Source organism: Epargyreus clarus, unplaced genomic scaffold, assembly GCF_041222505.1.
Source record: "Epargyreus clarus isolate Ecla_fem2 unplaced genomic scaffold, WU_Ecla_fem_2.2 ptg000024l, whole genome shotgun sequence".
In the NCBI taxonomy this organism is placed as follows: Eukaryota; Metazoa; Arthropoda; class Insecta; order Lepidoptera; family Hesperiidae; genus Epargyreus; species Epargyreus clarus.
The window spans coordinates 9,848,276-9,874,215 of record NW_027332231.1 but is presented as its reverse complement, the minus strand read 5'-3'; the positions used below and the strand labels follow the sequence as shown (position 1 = coordinate 9,874,215).

The 25,940-nt window shown below is 36.2% G+C and overlaps 3 protein-coding genes across 5 annotated transcripts; 2 read left to right on the top strand and 1 right to left on the bottom strand.

Annotated features, from left to right (window-relative positions):
* Nucleotides 1-2,049: 2,049 nt before the first annotated feature.
* Nucleotides 2,050-3,464, top strand: LOC140752258 (uncharacterized). Its single transcript, XM_073086481.1, has 3 exons — nt 2,050-2,161; nt 2,317-2,368; nt 2,779-3,464. The coding sequence occupies exons 1-3, from the start codon at nt 2,147-2,149 to the stop codon at nt 3,243-3,245; spliced, it is 534 nt and encodes a 177-aa protein (XP_072942582.1). The 5' UTR covers nt 2,050-2,146; the 3' UTR covers nt 3,246-3,464.
* A 4,009-nt stretch (nt 3,465-7,473) lies between these two features.
* LOC140752093 (uncharacterized) lies at nt 7,474-10,822 on the top strand. The gene is made up of 3 exons (XM_073086258.1): nt 7,474-7,592; nt 8,167-8,206; nt 10,279-10,822. Exons 1-3 carry the CDS (start codon nt 7,578-7,580, stop codon nt 10,635-10,637), a joined length of 414 nt encoding a protein of 137 aa, XP_072942359.1. The 5' UTR covers nt 7,474-7,577; the 3' UTR covers nt 10,638-10,822.
* A 765-nt stretch (nt 10,823-11,587) lies between these two features.
* tamo (PUB and ZnF_RBZ domain-containing protein tamozhennic) lies at nt 11,588-25,920 on the bottom strand. 3 transcript variants are annotated; one of them, XM_073086255.1, is made up of 7 exons: nt 25,640-25,920; nt 21,651-21,824; nt 20,857-21,056; nt 20,299-20,478; nt 18,024-18,156; nt 15,921-17,144; nt 11,588-15,384 (listed from the first exon to the last, which is right to left on the bottom strand). In XM_073086255.1, the coding sequence occupies exons 2-7, from the start codon at nt 21,793-21,795 to the stop codon at nt 15,017-15,019; spliced, it is 2,250 nt and encodes a 749-aa protein (XP_072942356.1). In that variant the 5' UTR covers nt 21,796-21,824; nt 25,640-25,920; the 3' UTR covers nt 11,588-15,016. The 3 variants fall into 3 exon arrangements, with proteins under 3 accessions (XP_072942356.1, XP_072942358.1, XP_072942357.1); XM_073086257.1 differs by lacking the exon at nt 25,640-25,920 and adding an exon at nt 25,462-25,478; XM_073086256.1 differs by lacking the exon at nt 25,640-25,920 and adding an exon at nt 21,966-21,983.
* Nucleotides 25,921-25,940: the final 20 nt, after the last annotated feature.

Below are 25,940 nucleotides of genomic sequence, written 5' to 3'. Positions count from 1 at the left end.
CTTATAATAAAATTCAAGATGCAGGGTCATAGAATTAATGAACAATCAAAATTTCCGTTTCTCACGAATAAGGAAGGTGTGCAATGCCATACCAAGCATACAAACGTTTTGTAAAGAATATACCGGAATCTAAGACCTTAGCATTTTCAATACGAAAAAAATTTTAGTGTTAAAGCTGTGAATAGCTACTAGCTGCCTATATTCAGACATAATAAACAGTGTACTAATAATTTAATATTTAGGAAAATAATTTAGCATTATATTCTATGTTACTTGTCATTTTTTTATTGCCTGAATATGGGTTTTTTACAGAATAGCTAAAGTAGTTTTAAGTATTTATCTTCTATGACTCAAGACTATTTTTTGAATAATTAACAATAGTTAGAACCTATTAGAAATACCGATAGGTCTGTTATACCGACTCCAGGTTCAGTCCTGAGTTGAACTAAATTAGGCCATGACATTGATTTCTGTTCGGGGTTGATTTTGTATGATTAAGTACATCGGTATATCAACAATTTCAAACTCTGGAAATAACTATTAAGGATAAAAAAGACCTTTCACCATTTACAAGAGTAATGTTTTATGACTAACAGAGTACATACCTACTTCCAGTCTTTGTTACCGAAATAAATGTAACAAAGTTTTTACCAACAGCGCGTCATTCAGTTCCTTTTATAAATCTACATCAAAAATTACAAAACTATTTTGTATTTACATCACATTTAAAATATATAAATGAGAGAATAAATTAAATTAAAATATAAAAATGCGAAAATTATTATACATGTACCTATTCACAAATAATATTCACAAATCTCATTTAAGCTTAATATAAACTTACACCATCGACTTACTAACATGAGTCAAAATAACATCAATTTAGAATTTTACGCTATCCTGATTTTTTTTTATATAAATGTAGTCTTTATCTTATGTTACATAATTATGGACGAAACAAGTTATTTAACTGAAAAAACAAAATATTTTAGCTTGAACTAATGGAAAATGCTAGTAAGTATACTTTAATCACAGGTATACGAAAAATAAAGAAAACAAAATAAAAATTGCTAATAATTTCGTGGAACTAGGTACTTACCTAGCGGGAAAACCATTTCCGCTTTCTGTTGAGAGACTTACAAGTAGTGTAGTGGTATGGATTAGGGCTATAACTGACGTCGGGAGTACAACGTTCAAATCATGACATGTCGTTAGACATGCATGCATCTTGAAGGGGATTTGAACACACAAACATTTCATGTTTGATGAGCATAATAATAAATAAGAGCCGTCGATTTAACTAGGATTGAGGGAAAGATATTGTCCTCAAAACCTTTCCTCTGTGGCTACGACCAAAGCTTGTATGAAGTATGTATGTAGCATGAATACATCAATTTCTTTAAAAAAAAACCTTATTATGCAGTTCAACAAATTTGAGTGCAGTCCGTGGATTTCACAAAATATCATGATTATAAAAATAAAGAAATGGTATCGTCACATTATGAAATTATGATTATTTATAGATAACTTAATAATATTGACACACTATTAAATACACCGACATCCTCAGATTTATACATTAAACATCTGATTTGGCCGTTTTCAAATAAAAACACTGATGCGGACTAGTTTCTTTATAACTCTGTTTATAAAATTACCATAACCTGACTAAAAATCCTCGTACAAAATCTTCGTCTAATTTACGTTGCAGCTGAAGTGTGAAACATAGCATATTTATGAAAAACTAATTAATGTATATTCCAACTTTTTAAGATTTTGAACATATCATGTACGAGTAAATAAACAAAGTAAATGAAATATTGCTATATATTGCGAAAATATGGTACCTTTAAACATATTTAAAATTGCATTAAAAATGACACTTAATAATTAACTTACTAATTTTATTTAATTACCGTTAGAAATGTTTCCTAAAGTTAGTCACTCAGTTAAAAGGCGGAAGTTGTGTTAGGACTACGACGCTCATTGGCTACGAGATGTGGTGACGTCACGAGAGGTCAGGATGAGTTCGCCTGTTTTCAACAACCTCTTAACTATATAAGCCGGTTGAACTCAGAGCCGTATTATTCCAAGCCAGGATACCGATAGAATAAGTCTTAAAAGTCTTAAATAAGCATTAAAAATAATGGCTAAACTTTTGGTAAGCACCTAACAATAAAATAACATGATATGTTATATAGATACTTATATTACTAAATTTCTTAATTTTAATATTTATTTAAATTCTTATGAATCAAATGTTTCCAATTTTTAAGTGTAAATGACAACCATAAAAAATTAATTTACTAATTATAGATGCTCGCGTTAGCGGCGGTAGTCGCAGTAGCAGTAGCTGCTCCTGACCCAGGTATGTTTTCTAAAATATTTATGTATCTACTCTATATCACAAACATATTGATAGTAATAATAACAATGTTATAAACTTTCGACGTACGGGTTTTAGGATGTTGTTGATAATTGATAGGTTACAAAAGTTACAGTTACATACATAGTTACAGCAAAAGTAATGATGCATTTGAAATACAGATGCTGAAAGTATATTTACTTATTTCATTTTTATAAATATTGTTGTTGCAAGTAACTTTTTGTGTTATTACAATTTTACATCATTGCAATGATTCTTTCATATAATCACTTAGTTTTATTCTATCTATTTTTAATACGCTTTTTTTGTACATAGAATGTTAATAACATTTCTTTATACGAGTATAATACAACACAAAGGAAGTGGTATATATAATATATTTTTTTTTGCAGGATACGGCGCTGGTGGCGGCCACGGCAGCAGTGGCGGATTTGGCCACGGCGGTGGACATGGAAGCATTGGCCACGGCGGACAGGGCGGATTTGGCGGCGGCCAAGGTGGATTCGGACACGGTGGACACGGAAGTGAAGGCGGATTCGGTCATGGAGGACACGGAAGCGAAGGCGGATTCGGCCATGGTGGACATGGAAGCGAAGGCGGATTCGGGCATGGTGGACACGGAAGTGAAGGCGGATTCGGCCATGGTGGACATGGAGGCGAGGGCGGATTCGGACATGGCAGTCAAGGTGGACACGGAGGATTTGGCGGCAGTCATGAAGGTGGATTCGGACACGGCAGCCACGGCAGCCATGGCAGCCACGGCGGACATGGTGAACACGGCGGACACGGAGGATTTGGAGAAGAATATGGACACGGTGGCGGACATGGTGGATTCGGCCATAGCGACGAGGACTTCTAGATTTAAAACGAGAGACTAGTACAAAAAGTTTCCCCTAAATGTTTCATTTTGAACAAAAACTAGTCTAAATACTGCCAACTCGCCTGACCCGAATTTAAAAGTATGGGAATAATACAATATCGAAATCTTGTAACTATATAGAAATATTAGGGGCAACATAAACAATGTCTTTAAATTCCTATTTGTTATTAAATTATTAAAAAATAAAATGTTACAAAACAATTAGTTTTTATGTCAATTTCTAATTTTACCACACTAAATTTTATCGAAAATAAGTCTGAGTTCAAATTACATACGTACATAAGTATACCAACTTTTGTACGACGATAACGCCATCAAATGACGTGCAAAAACGGAAGTACGAGTACTCGTACATAATAATATTACCTACTTAAGTACTTCATCATCAACCCCTTACTGTCCCACTGCTGGGCACGGGTCTCCTCTCAGAATGAGAAGGATTAGGCCATAGTCCACCGTGCTGGCCAAGTGCGTATTGGTAGACTTCACATACCTTTAAGAGTTTTTTTAATATAAATCTCTCAGGTATGCAGGTTTCCTCACGATGTTTTCCTTCACCGTTTAAGCAAGTGATAATTAATTTCTAATACGCACATAAATTTGAAAATCAGAGATGCGTGCCTGGGATTTGAACCTCAGACCCCTCGATCGAGAGGCCGCGTTTCTTAACCACTAGGCTATCACTGCTTTTTTAAGTAGATAATTTTATGTACTTACTACTATATCGATACTTCGATTTATAAAGTTAGAATAAAGAATAAACCACGGTACCATAAAGTATGTCTATGGTGACCAAGGTGCTGGTATGAATGGTAGTACATATATTTATTTTTTGCATGTAAATCCTACGATTTCCGCAAAATAACGCGTAATACAATTCACATAGACTTATATTAAAAAAAGTAATCTAAAACACATATTTTCCCAGCTTGTAAAATTTTTTATTAATTAATTGTAATAAAGATAATTTATTATTAAAAATAAAATATTATGAGTAAAGCTAACCATAGAGGTAGCTATTACCACGTTAAAGTTAAATTATTATTATTCTGATAAAAATAGAACCATAACCATAGAAGACAACCATACAAGAACCATAAAATAAAAGTCACATGTACATTATTTATAATATTCTATACCTACCTACTAAGTACATCATTATAATTGAAACGAAAATAAAATTATAGAGTCGATTTAGCTATATACTTACCTACTAGTGAGTAGTGGCTAAAACTCTAATAAAACAGTCATTTTTGGAATCCGTAGTCAAAGGGTAAAACCCTATTACTAAGACTTCGCTGTCTGTCACAGGGCTCTATCTCCAGAACCGTAATTGACAGACACTTGTAATTTTTACAGAATATATATAACAGCAGTGTTAGGCGCTGCTGTATTCCGGTTTGAAGGGTATGGTAAGAGAGACACACTTTCCGGAGGCGTTCCAGCTTGGTCCTCAGTGGTAGCGGCGCTGTCCCTGTAGTTCCGGGACTAGAATAGGGCTACGGTATCTCCTGCCTGTCGTAAGAGGCGACTAAAAGGGGGCTTCCGGGGTTGCGGGCGGCAAGAGTGGGAGCTCGAACCGCCCGGCCAGCGGCCCCGGGAAGGACGACGGTATGTGTGGTCGCATACCGTCGTATACACCAGATGGTGTGGCGAGCGTCAAGCTCACCTGGGCGGAGCCCGACGGGGCAACGCGCTTAGAGGACTCCGGTTGCGTTCCTTTGGAGATCCCGGAGCCCTCAACGCAGCGCAGAGGACGGCCACCGGGGGGGTTTTAGTGCGGTAAAAATCCCACATAACTCGGCGTCGCTCCCACGTTGTCGGGTACCTTTTGAAGGTTTCCCCCTCGACACAAAAAAAAAAAAAAAAAAAAGGGGTAGCGGCGCGCCTATGAGTATGACCGACCTCAGGTAGTAATATCTAATCCCATCTGGGGTTGATTACAGATGTCCATAGGCGGTAGTACCCACTTACCATCAGGTGAACTGTATGCTCGTCTGCTACTCCTATATTATATTATATAAAAAGGTAGACAGTTATTTTTTTTCCAATACATGTACTTTAATGGCTGCTTTGAAGGCGAGTTCGACTTGCACTTGGGCAATCATTATTATAAAATAATGAAAGAAAAATAGATTAGTACATTACAATACGAGGACGAAAAATTTTTTTCTGACAAGTGTGAGTTTGCAGGCCGAGCCGCAGGCGAGGACTGCAATCACACGAGTCAGAAAAACATTTTTCGTCCGCGTGTTGTATAAAATTTTATATTACGGGGTCGGAAATGGGGGTTTTGCGCACGCGAAGCGTGCGTAAAACGTCAATTTACGCACGCCGTGATATAAAAATATTTATTTCAGTAAGATAAATACATTGGAGACTAAATGCAATCGTATGTTTTTAAGTAACGAAGGTGGTAGACCCTATGTAGGTTGACTCCGGCGGCACCATCGCCACACCTATTTCTGCGTAATTACAGCAGTTTTAAATGCTGTTACGGTTTGAAGGGTGTGGTAAGAGAGACATGCATAAACCACTGAACTGTTAATAACGAGATATTCCAATTTAGTTCTCAGACTAAGTCTATGTTGAAAGCTCCTTTGGTGGTGGTACTAAACCATTTAATTATGATTGACATATCACAACTTAGGTACCTAAAAGAAAGTTTAATAAAAAAACATATGTTTACATCTTATATTACCTGTTATTGATAGTTGTTTTTGTGAATCTACAGTAGATAGCACAGGATAGATGCACATGCAGTCTACTCGATAGTAAGAGGTCACTGCCGCCCGTAGACATTTGTATTCAACCCTAGATAGGATTCGAATCCTACTTGAGGTAAGAAATGCCTCATTCAAGTGTATCCCTTACCACACCTTTCAAAACAGCACAAGACCACTACAAACGTTGTAACGCAATATAGGTGTGACGGTGGCGCAGGGATGGATTTCGGAGAGGGCAGGCGGGACTACTGTCCCGGGATCTCTATAAGAGAGCGGCCCCCGTTTCTACAAGAGATTTGCGTTTTTTTTTTTATAAAAAAGTTATATACTGATTTTTGTTATTCCTTCGCGACTTTGTAGGAACCGGTTTAAGAGAAGGAAACTCTTTTTATTAACTGGAAGCAGCAAACGAACATGTAATCCACCCGATGATAAGTGGTAATACCCACTATATTAACCACAAAATCAATCCCAAATAGGATTGTTGACACTTTTTTTTCGTATATTCAATAAAGAAGACTTACAAAAGAACAACATTTATAATCTGCCAAACTGTAGGCCAGTTTGTCGGCAGAACACATTTAGTTTTCAGTTACATCCTCAGTTACATTTAGGTACATAACATTTACTATTATAATATATCAAGTTTTACACACAATTAGTTACAGTTATCTTATGCCAACAGAGATCTTATACAAAGTTATAAAAGATATAAATACTCCGTATAATACTACGTATACTAATAAACGATTATAAAATTTGTCTATCACTAAAAAGAAAAATAACAAACAGACTATGGTAAACTCGTATAACGTATATAGTAATCTACCCATTTACTAAATAAAATAAATAAATAAATAAAATAATAAATAATAAATCTCTAAAAGAAATATAACAAAGAGACTATGGTAAACTCGTATAACTTATATAGTAATCTACCCATTTACTTGAAGTCGGTCGTATTGCTATCCCTTAGAGCTTAGACTTTAATCAGAATCTTACGTCGCTCTATCTCACCACATCTTTTAAACCACAACATAGCAGGTGTTAACACTAGATACTTACTGTTATGGTGGTTACCGCAGGCAAACTATAAAGTATTTTATTGCGAGTGTCCTTCCAAATCGTAAAATATTACATTTGTAGTATTAGAAGTCCAGTATTATTCTGGAAAAAATATCAATGATATCTTAACGATCCCAAAGCTATAACTTATACATTTTAAGTTAAACTTTTTCTCATGTAAAAATATGTTTAATAAACAAACTTTTATTAGAGTACGAATTCCCATGATGTACCTTTATGCCGTGTGTCGAACTATTTACCTTCATATACAAATTGAGAAGATAATTATGACATTATCCTTTCAGACATTCGTTCAAATGGCATATATTATTTCTTGACGACAACAAAATATCAGGTGAAAACAAAAAGAGTGTGTAATCATGTGATGACGAACTGAGGTCAGAATTTAATGAGATCGACCAGGTAGCTTTGATTATAAAAGCCGTGCAGGACTATCGTAAGCTTATTCCAAGTCGGATTATCATCTCACAATATACAGTTGAGGCAACTCCAAACAAACATGAGTAAAATACTGGTAAGTTCAGTGTTCTCTTTTATATAGTTATAAATATATTCAAATTATTTAATTATAGTATTATTTTATTAACTACTAAAATATATTCCTTGTGAATCTCAGCCTATATCTACCCATATGCTGGGCGCGGGTTACAAATTCCACATGTGTATTGTATTACGTACGTTAATTATTGTAAAATAAATCACATATTAACTTTAGTATTAATTACCTTCTTATTTTATTAATTATTCATCATCATCATCATCATCAACCCATTACTGTCCCACTGCTGGGCACGGGTCTCCTCTCAGAATGAGAAGGATTAGGCCATAGTCCACCGCGCTGGCCAAGTGCGTATTGGTAGACTTCACATACCTTTAAGATTTTTTTTTTTATAAATCTCTCAGGTATGCAGGTTTCCTCACGATGTTTCCTTCACTGTTTAAGCAAGTGATAATTAATACGCACATAAATTTGAAAATCAGAGGTATTAATTATTAATTACAAATTATTTAACAATAATTTATTTTGCAATACATAAAATATATAATAATAATAACCATTTATTTTAAAAAACATAATTTTATTACAGATTGTCGCACTGGCGTTAATCGCCATGACAGCTGCCGCATGTAAGTTAACCTACTAATGCATATTACTATTATTTAAGTATGCCTGCCATTACCTAAATTACTATTACCTATTACATTCTTTATTATATGACTTTATTTACGTGTTGTTACTTATCGACAATTTAGTTCGTATTACACGCGTTAATATGTGATAAGGGGTCGTTCAAGTATTACGTAAGCGCTTTTAGGGGGGCGGGGAGTCATTGCTTTGCTTATTTTGGGTGACATGGGGATAGGGAAGTCTAGATGATGATTACGTCATCAGTAGTTTGTTACTTGTTTACACGAATGGCAACCCTCACATTGTCTTTACTTGAAAGCGAAAAGCTTTTCGGGGATTCCCGCAAATCATGCATACGTTTAGGCATTTTTAAAATTATAATTATAATATAAAAAAAAACTATACCTACATTAATTGAAAAATGTTTACGTAAGGATGGGGGAGGGGGTAAGAGCTTTTGCTGACAAGGGGGATTGGGGGGGGGTAAATAATTGTAATAAATCTGCTTACGTAATACTTGAATGGCCCCTAATAGAAAACAAACAATATTACATATAAGTTACATTACGGTTTTTTAAATAGATCATAAGTTAAATTCCATGGACTGCAGTGCTCTACAATAGACGAACAGCTAATCTATTCACTTAAGATTAATAATGTGTTTATATAGCTTATTTTTATTTAGATTCTATATTATGAACAATTTAAAAGTTGTGCAATAAATCATAATTTTACTAGACAAGAGATATACATATGATTATAGAAGACGGACAGAAATCAAGAGAAACAAAAAAATATGAATTAAAACGTACATATTATTATTCTGGTTGTAAATTATAGTGTACATACTTATTTTACACTTAATATAAACGGAATTAAGTATAAAATAAGTATGTACCTACACTATAATTATAACACATTCGTTTTAATTCGATTTGTCTAAAACTCCACGCCTACAACAACAAACAAACAATAAATATTGAAACTAATGATTCGTTAATAGTCTGATTAACCCAGTTAATATTATCAGGAGTTACTTTTCGAAAATCCATAGTAAAAATCCATACTATATACTTTTTGAAATTGAGAATAAAAAGCAGTAATAATAATATATAAAAAATATCACATTTCGTTAATAATATGTTTTAAAGGTAGAGCGTGGTAGAGCCCTTAGTGGTTCGACTCCGGCAACACCACCAAACCTATTTCCGCCTAATAACTCCACTGTTAGACGCTGATGTGTTCCATTTGGAAGGTGGTAACGGAGACATACTTATCCTAGACGTTTAAACTTATTTCACAGGGAATACAAGGCATCTTGTTTTATTATATAAGAGTAGCAGATGAACATGCAGTCCACCTGCTGGTTAGTGGCTACTGCCGTCCATGGACATCCGTTATCGACTCCAGATAGGATTAGATTCCTACATGAGGTCACCCACAAATGCGCCGCTATCCCAGAGGACTAAGCTGGAATGTCTTGGATATGTGTGTCTCCCTTCAAACCAGATCTTTGCCCAACTGCATGTAGGAATCTAATCTTATCTGAGGTTGATTGCAGACGTCCATGGGCGGCAGAAGCTACTTAACTCAAAAAACGGACTACGTTCCCGTTTGTTACTTGAGTATAAAGAAAAAATAATAAAATATTTGTGTCATTAACAGTCTTCCTCAGTTCGTCACTTTACAACTTAACTATCATGTTATTACGAGTAGTTTATTATTAATATGTTATTAATATGCAATAATTATATTTTAATCGTTCAATTGAGCTAATAGTCGGTTCAGTCATGTGGAAAGGATGTTGATAACTTTATGCTCATATGCACCTGTGAATAGTTTGGTCCTTATTACGCGCTATGTAGGTATTACTCACAACGGAATTTAAAATATTACACTATTTCAATGTTTCCTATGCCTGTCTTCATTGTCGACTTTCTTCCTTTGTTTGTTAAAAAAGAACATAATATTAGGTATAGATTTATCACAATATTCGCTATTTTGTAAAGCTGGCACCATTTAATTAGCAAAATATTATGAGGCTATCATTCATTTGTGTTTAAAATTTCAGCTCTATCGGCATATGAGCATGTAGAGCACGGTCACCACGACCACGAGCACGACAAGCACTTCGAACATGGCCACGAACATCATGAGCACCACGACCATGACCATGAGCACCACGACCATGAACATGAGCACGGCCAACATGAACATGGCCAACATGAACACGGCCAACACGTACATGGTCAACAAGGACATAACCAACACGTGCCTGTACATCACACACCTGCTCACCAATATGGTCAACAAGGACATAACCAACACGTGCCTGTACATCACACACCTGGTCAACAACATGGTCAAAATGTACACACCCAACAAGAACATGTCCCCCACCCCGCTGTTGCCGCGCAACTTGCTGGCTAATAGAACATGGCCAACATAGCCAACACGGCAAACGCAGCTTGTATCCTGATTCCTGAACACAACTAAAAACCAATAATCAAGCTTCGAGAATATTGTATTACCGAAAACAATTTCTACAGATTTTAAATCCCCATCCAGATCCTTATCCCGTCCTTGTTCACAAGTAATAAAATGTTTCAAACGAATCAATGATTTATTTTCTACTTCTACTATAATTCTTTTAATAATAAGATTTAGTAACGATTACTATTACACTATATTTTAAACGAAATAAGTAGTACAATAAGTACGATGTCTCTATATGTTTATTATGATATACAATATCTATCCACAGAATTAGTATGTAGTAGTCAAACATATTTTTACTCTACGTAAATTCATTATTATTCTTTAGGATGTTTTGTAAAGCTGGGAGCGGTCGTCCGCTGCATACAACTTGGGACGCGCGGCGGGCGTTCGTCGCAACACACTTTATAATATGTTGGCGATGCTCAACTGATTTCTTTGGAACCTGGTATAGTCTACGTAAAACTGCTAGTCCGCTCTGAATATAGAAATGAATCGCGTCCATAGTAAATTGTATGACTATAACACCTGCTCGCAACAACTTCAGAGCGGACTAGCGGTCTGGCCCGGACTATACCCGCCGTGTGCGAACGCGCTGTGTGCCCGCCGATATGTCCTCCTCTATTAATGGGCTATTTAACTCGGATAAAAATAATAGATATTGGTTATTACTCATAATAACAATTTAAATTATACAATATCATATGTACAAGATATTAATAGAATGGGTTTTATAAAAAGCTTAATAAAACCTTGCATTTGCATCCATTTAGTGACGTCATGGCACAGATAATCTATAAACCATACATGACCATTTTAAAAAGAAGTGTTAATTAGCATATGTTACTTTGGATATCATAGGTAGAAGTAATGAAACAGACAACTTGGTAAAACAATATTATTTATTCGTTTAGTACATAATCTCTTCTATCTGAATAATTAGACTCCTTCATCTTCCACATAGTTAATTTAAAATCTCCCGCTAACTAAAGGCAACACAATCTGAAGCACAGCTTTATTTATATAAATGTATTTTAGGTTTGAGAAAATCTACTTTTATTAGAAAAATACACGTCCTTAGTGTTTTAGCCGCTAAACTATCACTGCTAGTCGCCCTATGGTGCATTATATGGTATAAATGTAGTCATAAAATTACTTACGGTTCAAATATTGCACCTGTACATGTGATTTTTAATCCAATTATTTAGTATCATCCATATAAATAGGTACTCTACATTATGTCTGTATAAATATATTATTATATATTATATAATATCTAATATTTACAAACACTAACAACTATATACACAGATCCATAATTTATAAAAACAAAAAACAAAGAGGAATCTATATCAACATTAAAGCATTTTAGAAGGCGAACAAACGAACACTAGAATATAATGATAATATTATTGTAATTTTGTAATAAATTCAACATTATTTTTTGTAATATTTGAAAAAACAATAATATGTCCGTATAGCTTTTTTGTATCTTATACTGATCGTTACCCTGTCTTGCGAAGCAATAAATAGTTATATAATAATACTCGTACAATAAATACAACATTAAATACATTTTATCTGTTAAAAATACAATTAAACAAAACCATTTGACTTGTGAAGTTTAGCTCGCGTATAAGCGGCGCGGCTTATTTTTATCTATCATCTATAAGTCGCTTAACTTATGCGCAAAAAATCTTTCCCATCTACTAAATTCCCTCAGACCGTGGATTTTGTAGTTTCACTAATATTATACGATTCGTACGCGTAAATTATCCCTACGAATGCTAATTGCAACCGACCTGAAGTTTGAAGTATAAAGTTCTGAATTTAGAAGGTCCTGAAGTGAACCAACGTTTATTCAAGTCGTGATCAACTAAAAGCGTGATATGAATTATAATTTTCATTATTGAGATTTCCGAAGTCTTCACTGGCCTTTTTTAATTGCTCCTGTCATAAATAACAGTAACCAACTGCTAATACTCTACACGCATAAATGTTCACAAGATCAACGGTGGCTAGAGACCGAAGTACCTCCGTAACTCTACATAATTATGTCTTCCTATACGTCCGCGCCACGAAGCTATAAAGCACTAAGTTCTCGACGCGAGCCAAAGCATTGAGCAAATGCAATATTTAACAGCAGTCGGTATATAAGATGTTACAACATCATGACATGTGTTATGTGTTTGTCCCTAAACGCAACGCATATTTTAGTCACATAACGATCTTAATACGACTGTGGGTAATTTTTAATACTTAAGGCGATGTTAAAGCGTAAATAAAGGTTTGCATCGTACATGCATACTTCGCCTTAACTAGCTGCAGCCTCCTATGCATTCTAAGTTTAAAATGGGACAAATTTCTCATCGCCCATAATTAATCTATCCAATGTTTTGGTTACCAAAGATATTGACATATGACAATTATCTTCATCGACATTGACAAATTTCGATCTATATATGTAAAACATTGGACAGCTTAATAATAACCATTCTCAAATGCGACCGATAGCAGTTTTAAAAGCAAAGGCATATTAAATTAAGGTACATCGTCATAGATGGAAAAGTATTATACCATCTTATCACATTGCAGCTAAAAAGCCCTTTGTATTTTTAAAGAGCTATATTTTATTCAAAGATTGTGTTGCCAACATTTATCTTTTAAGCTATAAGTGGCTCTAGCAATTTTGAATATCGCTGACTTTAAAAAACTCTACTTGTGCTTTCCTTGAAAATTATGTTCCTGATTTTACGATTCTTAGCTTGTTTTGAATATTATTAAAAAGCTTTACTTCCGCATTTTTATTACTTTAATAGCCTTAACACTTCGGGGCCCATTCCTAGCATTTACGCGCTCATGTTGCCTATGAAGTATTCAGCCTACTGTATATATAAAATTTGAAATCTCTCAAACATACATTTGAAAGATAACAGACTATCATGATATTTGTGATGACGAATCACATTTAGTAATCATAATTTCGCGTTTGCAATCTGATTAACACAAATGTATGATTCATAATAATTTAAAACCGGACATAATTTCTATACTACGCCAAAAATATACTGTTTTATAAAAATTTAACCATAATCTATAATTTGTTATTCAAAGATGTTACTTCTCTGCACTTAAGCTAATAAATTTTCTAAGCACATACTTTTCTATTTTTGTTTTGAAATGAAAAAATAATGTTATATTTTTACACTACACCAGTTAAGGCCTTCAATAAAATAGTATTTCTCTTAAACCTGACAGTATTGTCTTCAACTTTCAATAACAATACAATTTCTCAGAAATAATACATAAATTATAATCCAAATAACAATCCGAAATAATATTAACGTTGATTCAAACATCAATATTGAATCATTGATAGACTCTAAAATCGATTTTCTGTGAACGAATGAGAACTCCTTAATTTCTAAAATCGTACAAATAATCAATGTGAAATAAATCGTATATTATAAATAAGCTACATAACCTAAATCGTAATAAATAATAAAAACATAAATCTGGCCCTGATCTGAAAACAAGAATTTACAATAAGTTAACTTAATACAAATATTAATTAATTACAAACAATTTTTTTTTCACATCGTCCGAGATATCACACAAGATACAAGAAAGATATCTCGGCAAGACTAGGTACATTTTGATGCACACCCAATGCGGGGAGAAAGGGATGGCGATACATAAAACGTTATTATAACGAACGCCTATTTCTTGTTCCTTTCATTTTAAGTGGTCATCCATAACACGTTAAGACGTTTGGGGAAAGGCTCCACAAATAGGAGTCTATAAGTATTGTTACTCTAAAGAGGGAAAGAAATTTACACAACGGAAGGTTTTTATTAAGTGTGTATGAAATTATGAATTATTGAAAAAACTTCAATGAATGTTATGAATGAATGAATGAACTCATATGGCTAACAGAGACTAGGCAGTAGACAGATAGACATGTGACCCTTTTTAATAGAGATCGACATAATGTAAGTTAGATGATTCGTTAAACCCATTTGCGTATCGAATTATGGATGACATCTACCAAAAGGTTTGTGGCAGCAACACGTACAGGATTAAAAATAAGAATAAAGGCACATAAATGAACGAGAGCACATGAGGGACTGCAGGTACTGCAAGGTTTCGCACACGACGTATCGTGACGGTTCATAACCTTCTAGTGGGGCATTCGTAGAAAAGGTAAAATAAATGGATTAGATATCCCCATACGTACATCATTATGGATGACCCCAATGAAAGGATTTGTGCCACCACCACAGTAAAGATCAAGGCGAGCAAGGCCAACCGTATTATATATACGTGGGGCAATGTTCGAGACTCGTGCCGCAGGCGTCGCACACGCCGGCGTCGCGGCGGTTCACGAGCGTACAGGCGGGGCACTCGCGACCCCCCGACGTCAGCGGCTGGATCTCCGGCCCGCGCTTCGACTTCCCGCACATCTCGCACACGACCAACGCGTTCTTGTTCAAATACGTACACGTGCCGCATTGCCACTTGTCTGACCGTAACTCGTCGTTCCGTTCGGTGTGACTGGTTCTACTGGACGAGCGCTCCCGGTCGCCGTTCAACCGCGGCGGTGAGCGACGGTAGTCGGGCTCGTCGAGCGACACCACCAGTTGGGCTTTCAGGTCGTAGTTCGGTGGATTTGAGCTTGACACTGAAAATATAAATGACCATATGTTACATGATCCTTAATGATATGACCATACTTTAAAAAATAAAAATATGCGTGGGTATTTACATACTCTTAAATGTCGGTTACTTAATGAAGTATAATTCGTGAAATTCCATATTTACGTCTTAATATATTAGCATTTTGTACATTATACGAAGTTTAATTTCACAGAATATGCAAGAAATGGTTGGCAAAAAACCTAGGTACATTTTATACATGAAAAACCATATGCAGTATTGTTAGAGATGGCAATTTATTTAGTTCATACAAATAAAGAAAAAATATCTTTGATATTAACCGATATCAAACATTTTTATCAACATTATCTAAGTTCATTGACGCTATGACAATTTTATAACATCTTTATTATTATGTTATGTTTTCTGTATGTCCTAATCGCGGAAATTACATAGTATTATTGAAAAACATAACAAAAAAAAATTTTTAGCAATTTAATGTTATCATGGATGATATGGAATACTCGTTAGGTACAATTCAAAATATAATCTGAAACTCACCTGCTGTTTTGGAGCTGTGTGCCGTTTTATGAACGCCATTTTCAACTGGTTTACTCTTCGGTTTCTCCATTTCGACCGCCACTAGCCTCGACGGCTTCTTCACTTTCTTTACTTCAGCTGTACTTGACGCTGAACCATTCACCGAATTCTGCTGCTTAATTATATCTTTCCTATCCTTTATATCTTTTTTATTTAACAACTTGACCTTATCCGGTGCTATTTTAGGTGTGACTAGACCATCGGCTTTCGGGTTTCCGATTATTTCTGGTTGTTTTCTCGGTTTTCTATCGTCGCCTATCTTTTTCTTAGCCGTTTGCCTCGCCTTCTTCATCTCTTGCTCTTGCTTTAGCCTCATCAGGCTCTCGTTAACTTTCGCCGTTCGGTACGCGTCCTCGTCGTACGATCGATCGAGGTTCAGCGCCTGAAGACCGTCTTCCAAGTCTAATGTCGTCGGTTGGTACTTCGATCTCCTTTCCTCTCTGTCTAATCTGTCTAAAGTTCGCGAGTCTCTATCTAAAGACTGTGAAAACCCACTCCTACTGTCCCCGTCCTTTTCTTTACTGGACAAATTCCTAAACACATAATCCCAGCTTTCGTACGTGCCCATACCGTCTTCTTTGGCCTTACTGAGCGTCGGCTGGGTATCTGATCTAGGGAGGCTCGGTAACGAAACATCACTGAACCCGGATTTAGAGGTGCTGTTGCGTTTTGTCTCCTGTAACCTATTACTCTTCCGATGACTCCTGTCGACTTCGTCTCTGTGCCGTTCGAATTTACCATTCTCGTAAACGGATGGCGTTTCTAGTTCTATTAATTGCGCGGTGGGTACAGAGGGGTATCTGTAGGGTGGGTACCCGTTCACTGGCACAGTTGCTGCGTGTTTGATTGGCGCGTAAACAGGAGTGGGAATCATATATGGCGCTTGCACGGGGTAGTAGTACGGTACAGCGCCGTACGGAGCCATCATTGATACTGGGTTGTGTGGAACTGTCACTGGCATCTCGGGACTCATGTGTTGGTGGGGTAGGGGGTACATCATGTGCGGATGCATCATGTTTGGAGGCATCATGTACGGATGAACAATTTGCGGGAGGGGTTCCTCGAAGTTGTCTTCGGGATACACGTGGTTACACTGTGACGATACTGCATTGTGGTGTCGCGTATCAACGAGCCTACTCCGTTGGTGGTCTGATGTGGCTGGTACATTTGAATATATTTCTGATTCTGAAATAAAGTAAATAGTATCATTTTATATTTAAACATGATAGAACTACTGCGTTAGTCCGATTTGGGACTGGTAGCATTGCTAAACCTATTTCTCCCTTATAAAAATAGTTTCAAGTGTTCCTGTGTTCTGGTTCGATGTATGATATGGGAGAGATACGCAAGGCAATCCAACTCATCTATCATGAATTTCAAGTAGGACTTTATTCCACCTGATATTGATTGTAAATTTCCATAGACAATAGTAGCCATATCATTGAATGGGACCGACATTTACTTGCTACTTCTGTATTATAAAAACATCATCATCAATCCATTACTGCAGGGCACGGGTCTCCTCTCAGAATGAGAAGGATTAAGCCATAGTTCACGACGCTGGCCCAGTGCGAATTGGTAGACTTTATATACCTTTGAAAACTTTTTTTAAGATTTCTCAGGTAGTAGGTTTCTCACGATGATTTCCCTCACCGTTTAAAAAAAAACAAAAAAAACACTTTCTACACTCACAGCCCCACTCTAGGATTCCCTGTGTCGTGGATGCTATGGACACACACATAGACAAATACACAAACACCCAGACCCAGAAACAGAAATCTAAATTCATCATTTAAACATCTGTCTGGCCGAGGATCGAACGCGGGACCCTTTGCGCGTCAGTGCGCGCGCGGTGGAGCGGTCACCGGTATGGTGACCGCTCCGCCACGCGGGTAGTCACTTCGTTCGTTTAAGCAAGTGATAATTAATTTCTAAAACACACAATAACTTTGAAAAACCAGAGGGTTTGCTTGCACGGTGTAGAGGTCGAGTTTCTTTACCACTAGGCTATGACTGGCTAAATTAGTCATTATAAAAAAAAAACACATATTAATATCAGCTTACCATCAGTGTATCCGCTGAGGCGGGCGGCGGCGGCGACGGGCGCGGCCACGCACGCGGCGCGCTCGCGGGCCACGTCGCCCCACGTCACGCGCCCGCCGCCGCTCCACACCGACTCCCATATTTGGGACATTATCTGGAAGAAAAAATAAATGTTTTTATAAACAAGAAACTTAATTGTGTAAATAAGTCGCATATACGCTGAATAAAAGTGAATTTATAAATCATATTTAAATTTTCTATAATACAAACAAGAAACATATTATAATTGCGTTAATATGTCGCCGAGCTGAAGCTGTTATAGCCATCCATCTGTAATTAACCATAAATTAAATAAAACTGTTTTCGAACACATGAATACTATTACCCCAGAGTTTTAAGTTGGATTGCATATCTAAATATCCCTTACCACGCCCTCTAAAACGGAACGCAGCAGCGTTCTGCCTGATAACAACAATATTAGGAGAAATAGGTGTGTTGATGCTACCTTCTAAGTCGAATCGAGGTGGTGTCTCCGACTAGATTTTACCCGCGCTTTCTTTCGCGCTCTATTACAAAAGTTATGTTTATCTATCCTTCGAGAACTGAAATTTATCATTATAAAAGGTACCCTATGTCCTTTACTGGACCCCTGACAACGTGTGTACAAAATGTCATCACAATCGGTTTGGTAGTTAAGGCGTGAAAGGATAACAAACAACTAACAAACTGACTTTTGCATTTGTAATAATTAGTTATGATAGGGCAATATACAGGGTGAATTTTTAAAACGGGCCTTCAGGGCCAAATCCGAAACTATAAGGATTAGCGAAAAATGCTGAAAGGAGTTACGAGGCCGATTTTGATAAAAACTAAAACTGCATCATTACTTTTTTAAAATAACTTTTTCCCTAGTCGGGAATCGAACGAGTTCATTTTGAAAAAAAAATGCACCCTCTATATTATTCCACTATCTGATAGTGTTGCTTATAAGGATCAAAATCTGGGAAGTAATGATAAATGACAAACTAAAAGAAAAGCCTCAATTTTAAGAAAATACATATTTTTTCATATTAATTTGGCAGTTAAGTTCCCGCCATTCATCAATTTAAACATTTCGTGTATTAACATTTTTTTTGCCTCAATATTCCTAATCATTCGAAATGGACGTTTTGTTTCCCAATAATTTATATTTTTATGTCCGACTTAGCTAAGGTTATTTTTAGGACCATTAAAATAGATTTACTTGCTATGGGCGGAGTATCGTTTAATACAGATGTAAAGTTGACAATTCGCGAGATATACTTTTTAGAGTCAAATCCGAGTGATTACTAAAAAAAGAGATATAGAAAATCATATTTAACCTTGAAACGAAGTTGTAATCAACAAACAATAAGAATTTACTATTTAATCAGTTATCTATTTTCATTAAAAAATGAATCCTAAAAACGGCGGTAACTTATTTGCCAAACTACTACTTTCTCATACTAAGCCGTATGTCATAGTCATAACATCGAATAATTAGTTGATTAACCAACAAATTCTTCAATGGTATGACTTATGTCTGAATCTAAAGAATTATACATAAATCATTTGTTATGTATAATCCTTAAGGATTAGTATGCCAATGTATGGAAAAATACGTATTTTCTTCAAAATTTTCCTTTTCCTTTAATTTGTCACATAACATTACTTCCCAGAATTTGATCCTTATAAGCGACACTATCAGATAGAGGAATAATATAGAGGTGTCATTTTTTTCAAAATGAACTCGTTCGATTCCCGGCTAAGGAAAAAAATATTTTAAAAAACTAATGATGCAGTTTTAGTTTTTATCAAAATCGGCCTCGTAACTCCTTTCAGCATTTTTCGCTAATCCTTATAGTTTCGGATTTGGCCCTGAAGGCCCGTTTTAAAAATTCACCCTGTATAGTCCGCGGCGTGGGGAGCCCCTAAGAGAACTTTTTCTCACTATTCATATTGACCGCACATAGTCAATACATTTATGAAAATATAATGTTTGTAAGAAAACACTGATATTATCTTGTTGTTTGTATGTATCTGACATGTTTGAAAAAATAGTAGCCACCATAACTTTAATACTATCAATAGAAATAAACTATCAATACCTAAATATAGATTATGTAAGGTGGCTAAATCTTTCATGTATTCGCTTCTACAATAAAATACCTGACCAAATCTTGAATCTCACAAAGAAAAGTTTATACTTGTCGTTAAACAAACGCTATGTAAATATGCAGCAGCTCAGCGGTACTCCTATCTCCTAACAATGACTCACCCGACACTCGCAGTGCGCAACGATCGCGTCACGTGACACGGCGGCCACCATGTCGGGACACAGCGGGGCGTGTAGTGCCAGCCGCCCGGCGCCGAGCGCGCGGTAGCCGAGCGCCTGTAACAGTAGCTCAGCGCCAACCAGATTCGCTTCCACCTCGTGCTTGTAGAATCCACAGTATAACTGCAAATAAAAAATTGTCTTCGTGGGTTCTTCGAGTATATCGTCAGTTATTACTATTCCAGCAATATATTAGTCCTGGAATTTAAACAGGACAAAATTAATTATTGTATGAATGACCGAATGATTGACGGAATTAAGCACTAGATTAATGATCGAATGAGTGAATAAAAGGGGAGTGGTTTGTTTGGTAAGGGAGACATACTTTTCCGAGGCGTTCCAGTTAGTCCTCACGGGTAGCGGCGTATCTGTGGCCGACCTCAGGTAGGAATGTCTAATCCCGTCTTAGAGTCGATTACAGATGTCCGTGGGTGACAACAGGCACTTACCATCAGATAGACTGCATGCAGGTCTGCTACTCGTATAGTATAAATCCCTCACCCGTATAATCTTGTACTCCTTCCGCCATGGTTGCGAGAGCAGGTTTCCCGCGTACCGCGCGATGGCCGCCCAGCCGATGCCCGCGCGGTACGCGCTGAACTCCGCCAGCTCGTTCACGGTCCGCTGGAACACCTTCGCGGTCTCCGCGAGCGCGAACTTGCACTCGTGGGGGACCAGCGACAGGTACTCTATAATGTAACCTACAAAAGAAAATGTGGCGTATTGTTACGTTGAAATGATGGGACGAAGTGCTTTCTCTTCGATTTAAAATCAATTTTATTGTTATTTAAAAATGAAAATGACTTTTTTGAGATATATAACCTGCAAAAGAAAAAGTGGCGTTTTGTTACGTTAAAGGGACGGGGCGAAGTGCATTATATTTGATCTAATAGGACTTTCATTGTAATTTAATAATAAAAAATACTTTTTTTGAGATAGCACAGTTTTTACACACCAAATTTACAGATATCTGGCAATATTTTTTGAAATTGTGCTGTGGAGACGAAGTACGAGATCTTCTATCGTATTTGGTTATTGATTTTTATTCACGGGGTGGAACGCAAAAGGTTCCAAGTTTGCTCTGTCCGACGAGCAGCATCGCCTATACACGTGTTTATCACACACAATATCAGTGTCGACGCTGCTGTGTCACTACTGACGTTACCCACTGACCTTCGAGCTTCTTCTTCTGCTGCAGCTACTCCGGGCAGCCGCTCGCGCAGCGCCGGGTCGCCTATGCCCGCGCACGTCATCACCATCACACTGTCGACACTGCTGACGTCACACCTACTGACCTTCGAGCTTCTTCTTCTGCTGCAGCTTCTCCGGGCTGTCCTCGGTCTCCAGGTAGCTGTAGTGCGCGTCCTCGATGCGCCGCCACAGCGCGGGCAGCCGCTCGCGCAGCGCCGCGTCGCCTATGCCCGCGCACGTCATCACCATCACACTGCCGACGCTGCTGTGATGGAATACTGAAACAATTTACAAATAATGTAAAATAACAAGAAGAATATCATTATGGTAGAATATGGATTGACCAGAGAGACCGCCAAAGGTATTTGTAACGAAGTTATTGTGGTTCAGTAAAAATGTGTGGATGCCGGTTGACTTACATATCTTAGTCACCAGGAACGGCAAAGTATTTGTGATAGACTTCCAGTAGGGCTCATAACAACAACTTATATACGGTATATTTACGTCCTCAAAGGTTATAGGTACTATTATTTCACTATAGGACCCCTGGCCTTATACCTTAATACTTGATACGACGACCGATAAAATAACACAAGATTTTAAACATAAAGAATCGATAATTCACAAAGACTAGTAAATCTTTTGAGCGACATAAACAGTGTATGTAATAGATATTCAAATTAACCAATGACTACGACAAACCAGTGACACATATAACACAAATAGACCTACACTATGACCACAAACGGCAATCCTCCGCATATTAACATACCCAGATAAACGATGCAACTATGCCGTGGAACCATTTATTAGCGCAATCAACATCTGTTGCTAGTAAACTGTGATAGCCGTGAACCAACGACCGTAACTAATAGCAACGTTTATTACTCATACTTTGTATTACATTGCGATATCTATAAACTTGCCGTCGAGGATGTGCAAAAAAACTTCTAATGTATTACAATGTAATAAGTTAATGGAACATTTCGCGGTTCAGCTCATAGGCAGCGCCTCCTCACCTATTTCTGTGTAATGTTTTGTAACGACTGTGTGCACTGCTGTGCTCTGGTTTGAAGAGTTGAAAAGGGAGAAACTTACACAGGCATTCCAACTTAATCCTGAGGAGTAGCAATGCGTCAATAGCTGACCTCATATAGACCTCCAGATCTATTATGAGTCAATAACAAATATCCGTCAACTAACCATTACATAGACGACATGCATTCTTTGTTTCTTCAAATTCACAAATTTGTATAGAAAGTTAAAACTACATTTATTTAAAACTTTATTTTTTATTTAAAAACCACTTAAATAAAATGGTCCTGCGAGCCGGATACAAAAAGCCACTTTTTAACCGGCGCACACTAGTCATGTATAATCCTATTATCAGTTATCATTGTTGCGTATCAAACACAATTGGAAACGACTAAGCCACACAAAAGCCGGTAAATGTGCAGCCAATGAAGCATACAGAGGACAATACACTTTTGTGTGAGTCATGCGTTGTTGTGATTAATATTGATTCCCCCTATCACTATCACATTACATTAATAAAATTAACAATTGGTATGTATCTGGAAGTGAACGATATCAAGTAATAATGTAATAGAATATCCGTACACTGTATTTAGTAGAGAGTGTTAAAATTCAATATAAATATTAATAAAGTAGCAACCAATAATTTTGTAATAATGTTATGTAAAAAAATTCTAATAGGCTGAACGCATTTGAATGAATCTTTCACATATTTGTTCACTTTCTGGGTTTAAAAAACAAACTCTTCCTTATATTAAAAACTGTTGTGCTGCAATGATAAAGAATCTCTTACGACTTAAAGAGGTAATAGTTCTAGCTGTGGTAGTTTTACTTTATGACCCATAATTTGTTTACATTTTGACAAATAATGTAATATATCAATTACAAATATCACACAATACCACATAAAGGTCTGAAAGTAGGTCATTTTCACTTATTTCATACAATTATCTGGAATAATTTCATTCCTGATGAGAACAATTGTTTGGAAAAAAAGAGCAAAAAAATAATGTAGAGATATTGTAGTATAGTTACTATGTCATCGGCAAGAAATATTTGCTAGATAATGCCACACTCATCCAGTTGTTAGCTCATTTATTTATAAATATCTTAATGATATTTACTATTATTGTCTCACAAGTGACTCACAACTACAAATAAAGATAAGTAACAATGTCATGCTCCTAATAATTCAGATGGTAAAGAAAACAGCCTTTTCTGATGGGAAATTAAAATATTAAATCATATCTTAAAATAAGAAAATAACATTTTTATAATTGTTTTTATCAATAAAAAAATTACATGTACACATTATTTTAATATTATATAGATGAGATATAATGTTTGAAATTAGCTCAGATACTATTGAAAAACCTAATCCATCTGTCTGTGTGTCTAGATATCCGAGTGTGCCAATATCTGGAAAATGTCTACCCACTTTCCACAGGTAAACCACCAAATTTAAATTGGTCTTAATGTTCTTATCAACATGAACTCTTATCAGTCATGAGCTGTACAACTATTTGTAATCTAAAAGATAAATTCCTAATCGTATTGACTCAGCCTAATAATTTTTAGATTAACTGCCGATGTAAACAATTTTCATGATGAAATCCAGAAGTAACCTAATGTATCGGAACCAAGATAAGATATTCGGTTGATAAGAACCAACAATGTATTTATTGATAATAATAAACACTTGACTCTCATAACCTCCTGCTTGGTTACACTGTGATCTATTCATAGACACATACAACAATAATTACAAACCATAAACTCAACCCTTCTACAAGTCCCTTCATCTTGGGTGTGGTTTGAAGGTGGTAGAACTCTTTGTGGTTCGACTCCAGCGGCTCCACCGCCACACCTATTTCTACTTAATAACAGCAGTGTTAGGTGCTGCTGTATTCCGGTTTGAAGGGTGTGGTAAGGGAGACAGACTTTTCCGAGGTGTTCCAGCTTATTCCTCAGTGGTAGCGGCGCATCTGTGGCCGACCTCAGGTAGGAATATCAAATCCTATATGGGGTTGATTACAGATGTCCATGGACGGCAGTAGCCACTTACCGTCAGGTGGACTGAATGCTCGTCTTCTACTCCTATATCATAAAAAAAACCTCTGGCCGCACCACCACACCTATTTGTACCTAATAACAGCAGTTGTTTAAGCCACTATTTGACCCTCAGGTGTCGACAAGTACATGAGCTTATTCTTTGACCTACAAGTGGTGCATTAATTCATTTCATTTTAAAAAATCTGTAGCGAAAATAATATGATTTAATAACTATAAATCTATATCAATGTAAAAGCTACTTAGGCTTGTTTGTTATAATTAATGTTAACATTTTTTTGTCCACCACAGTTTATACAAATTAGTTAGGAAAGTCTTGGTAGAATAGCAGAATATTAGCTTAGATTGATTATTAGCAATTGATATAAATATACCAGTTCCAATAGCAATTCCTCCAGTATTAATAGCCGATATGCATTCAGCGAAAATAGGCACCTTTTTACATCGCATTACAAGTCACAGGTCTCTCTTCCCATGTAGCAAGGATTGATGTAGTATACTGGTTTTTAAAAATAAATGTTTCTTTAATAACACATCTAAAGATCAACTGAATTATTCGATGTCATTCTAAGCTCTTTGATTATGTTTATGAGATACAGTCAGAGAAAATATATGAAGTCATCTAAAATGTTAAATTAACAATTAATCTAACACCAAACCAAGATAATATATTCGAATATTACTGTATCACGGAAATGTAAATGTAATATGGTTTATTTACATGCAATCAACAAACATGCCTGGACTAATTTGCATATCATATGGCAAAGGCTATATAAAATTACCTACAAGGAAGTAGAAAACATACACCTCAGTTTATTCGAAATTTAAATTAATACCAAGTAAAGTAACTCACACGAGATATCAAACGTAAGGAATGCAATACTGTGTCTCACTCGACCTACGCAATTTATCACACCACATTTTCTCTTTCTGGTGTGTAGGTAATTATAAGAATATGATAAGTAATTAAGGCTGTAACACTTACCGTGCAGGAAGACATTATTTTATTACATGTCAAAATATATTTCAATGCACCGAATGTAGAACGAGCGGACAAAAATAGTACACCAAAAATAACAAAGACTAGGATATGATCTACTTTGGGTTTAACACTGTACGTTCCATAGATATTGTGATATAAATATTAGAATAAAATTTCGATAAAATCACAAAGTCGCAGTGATATTAATATTGAAATAAAAATTGTAAAACAAAAATGGGAATATTGTTTTGACGTTTCTTGCTGCGCTAGTTTAGTTGACTTTGACCACGAACGAAACGATGGA

Excerpts from the sequence above, each read along its gene's own strand:
- LOC140752258 (XM_073086481.1), top strand. Across the intron at positions 2,369-2,778 it reads AGTAGCTGCTCCTGACCCAG|GATACGGCGCTGGTGGCGGC; the intron begins GTATGTTTTCTA and ends TTTTTTTTGCAG.
- LOC140752093 (XM_073086258.1), top strand. Across the intron at positions 8,207-10,278 it reads CGCCATGACAGCTGCCGCAT|CTCTATCGGCATATGAGCAT; the intron begins GTAAGTTAACCT and ends TTAAAATTTCAG.
- tamo (XM_073086255.1), bottom strand. The coding sequence starts at position 21,795 with ATGGTGATGACGTGCGCGGGCATAGGCGACGCGGCGCTGCGCGAGCGG. Across the intron at positions 17,145-18,023 it reads CCTCAGCGGATACACTGATG|AATCAGAAATATATTCAAAT; the intron begins GTAAGCTGATAT and ends ACTTTATTTCAG. Across the intron at positions 15,385-15,920 it reads ACACAGCTCCAAAACAGCAG|TGTCAAGCTCAAATCCACCG; the intron begins GTGAGTTTCAGA and ends TTATATTTTCAG.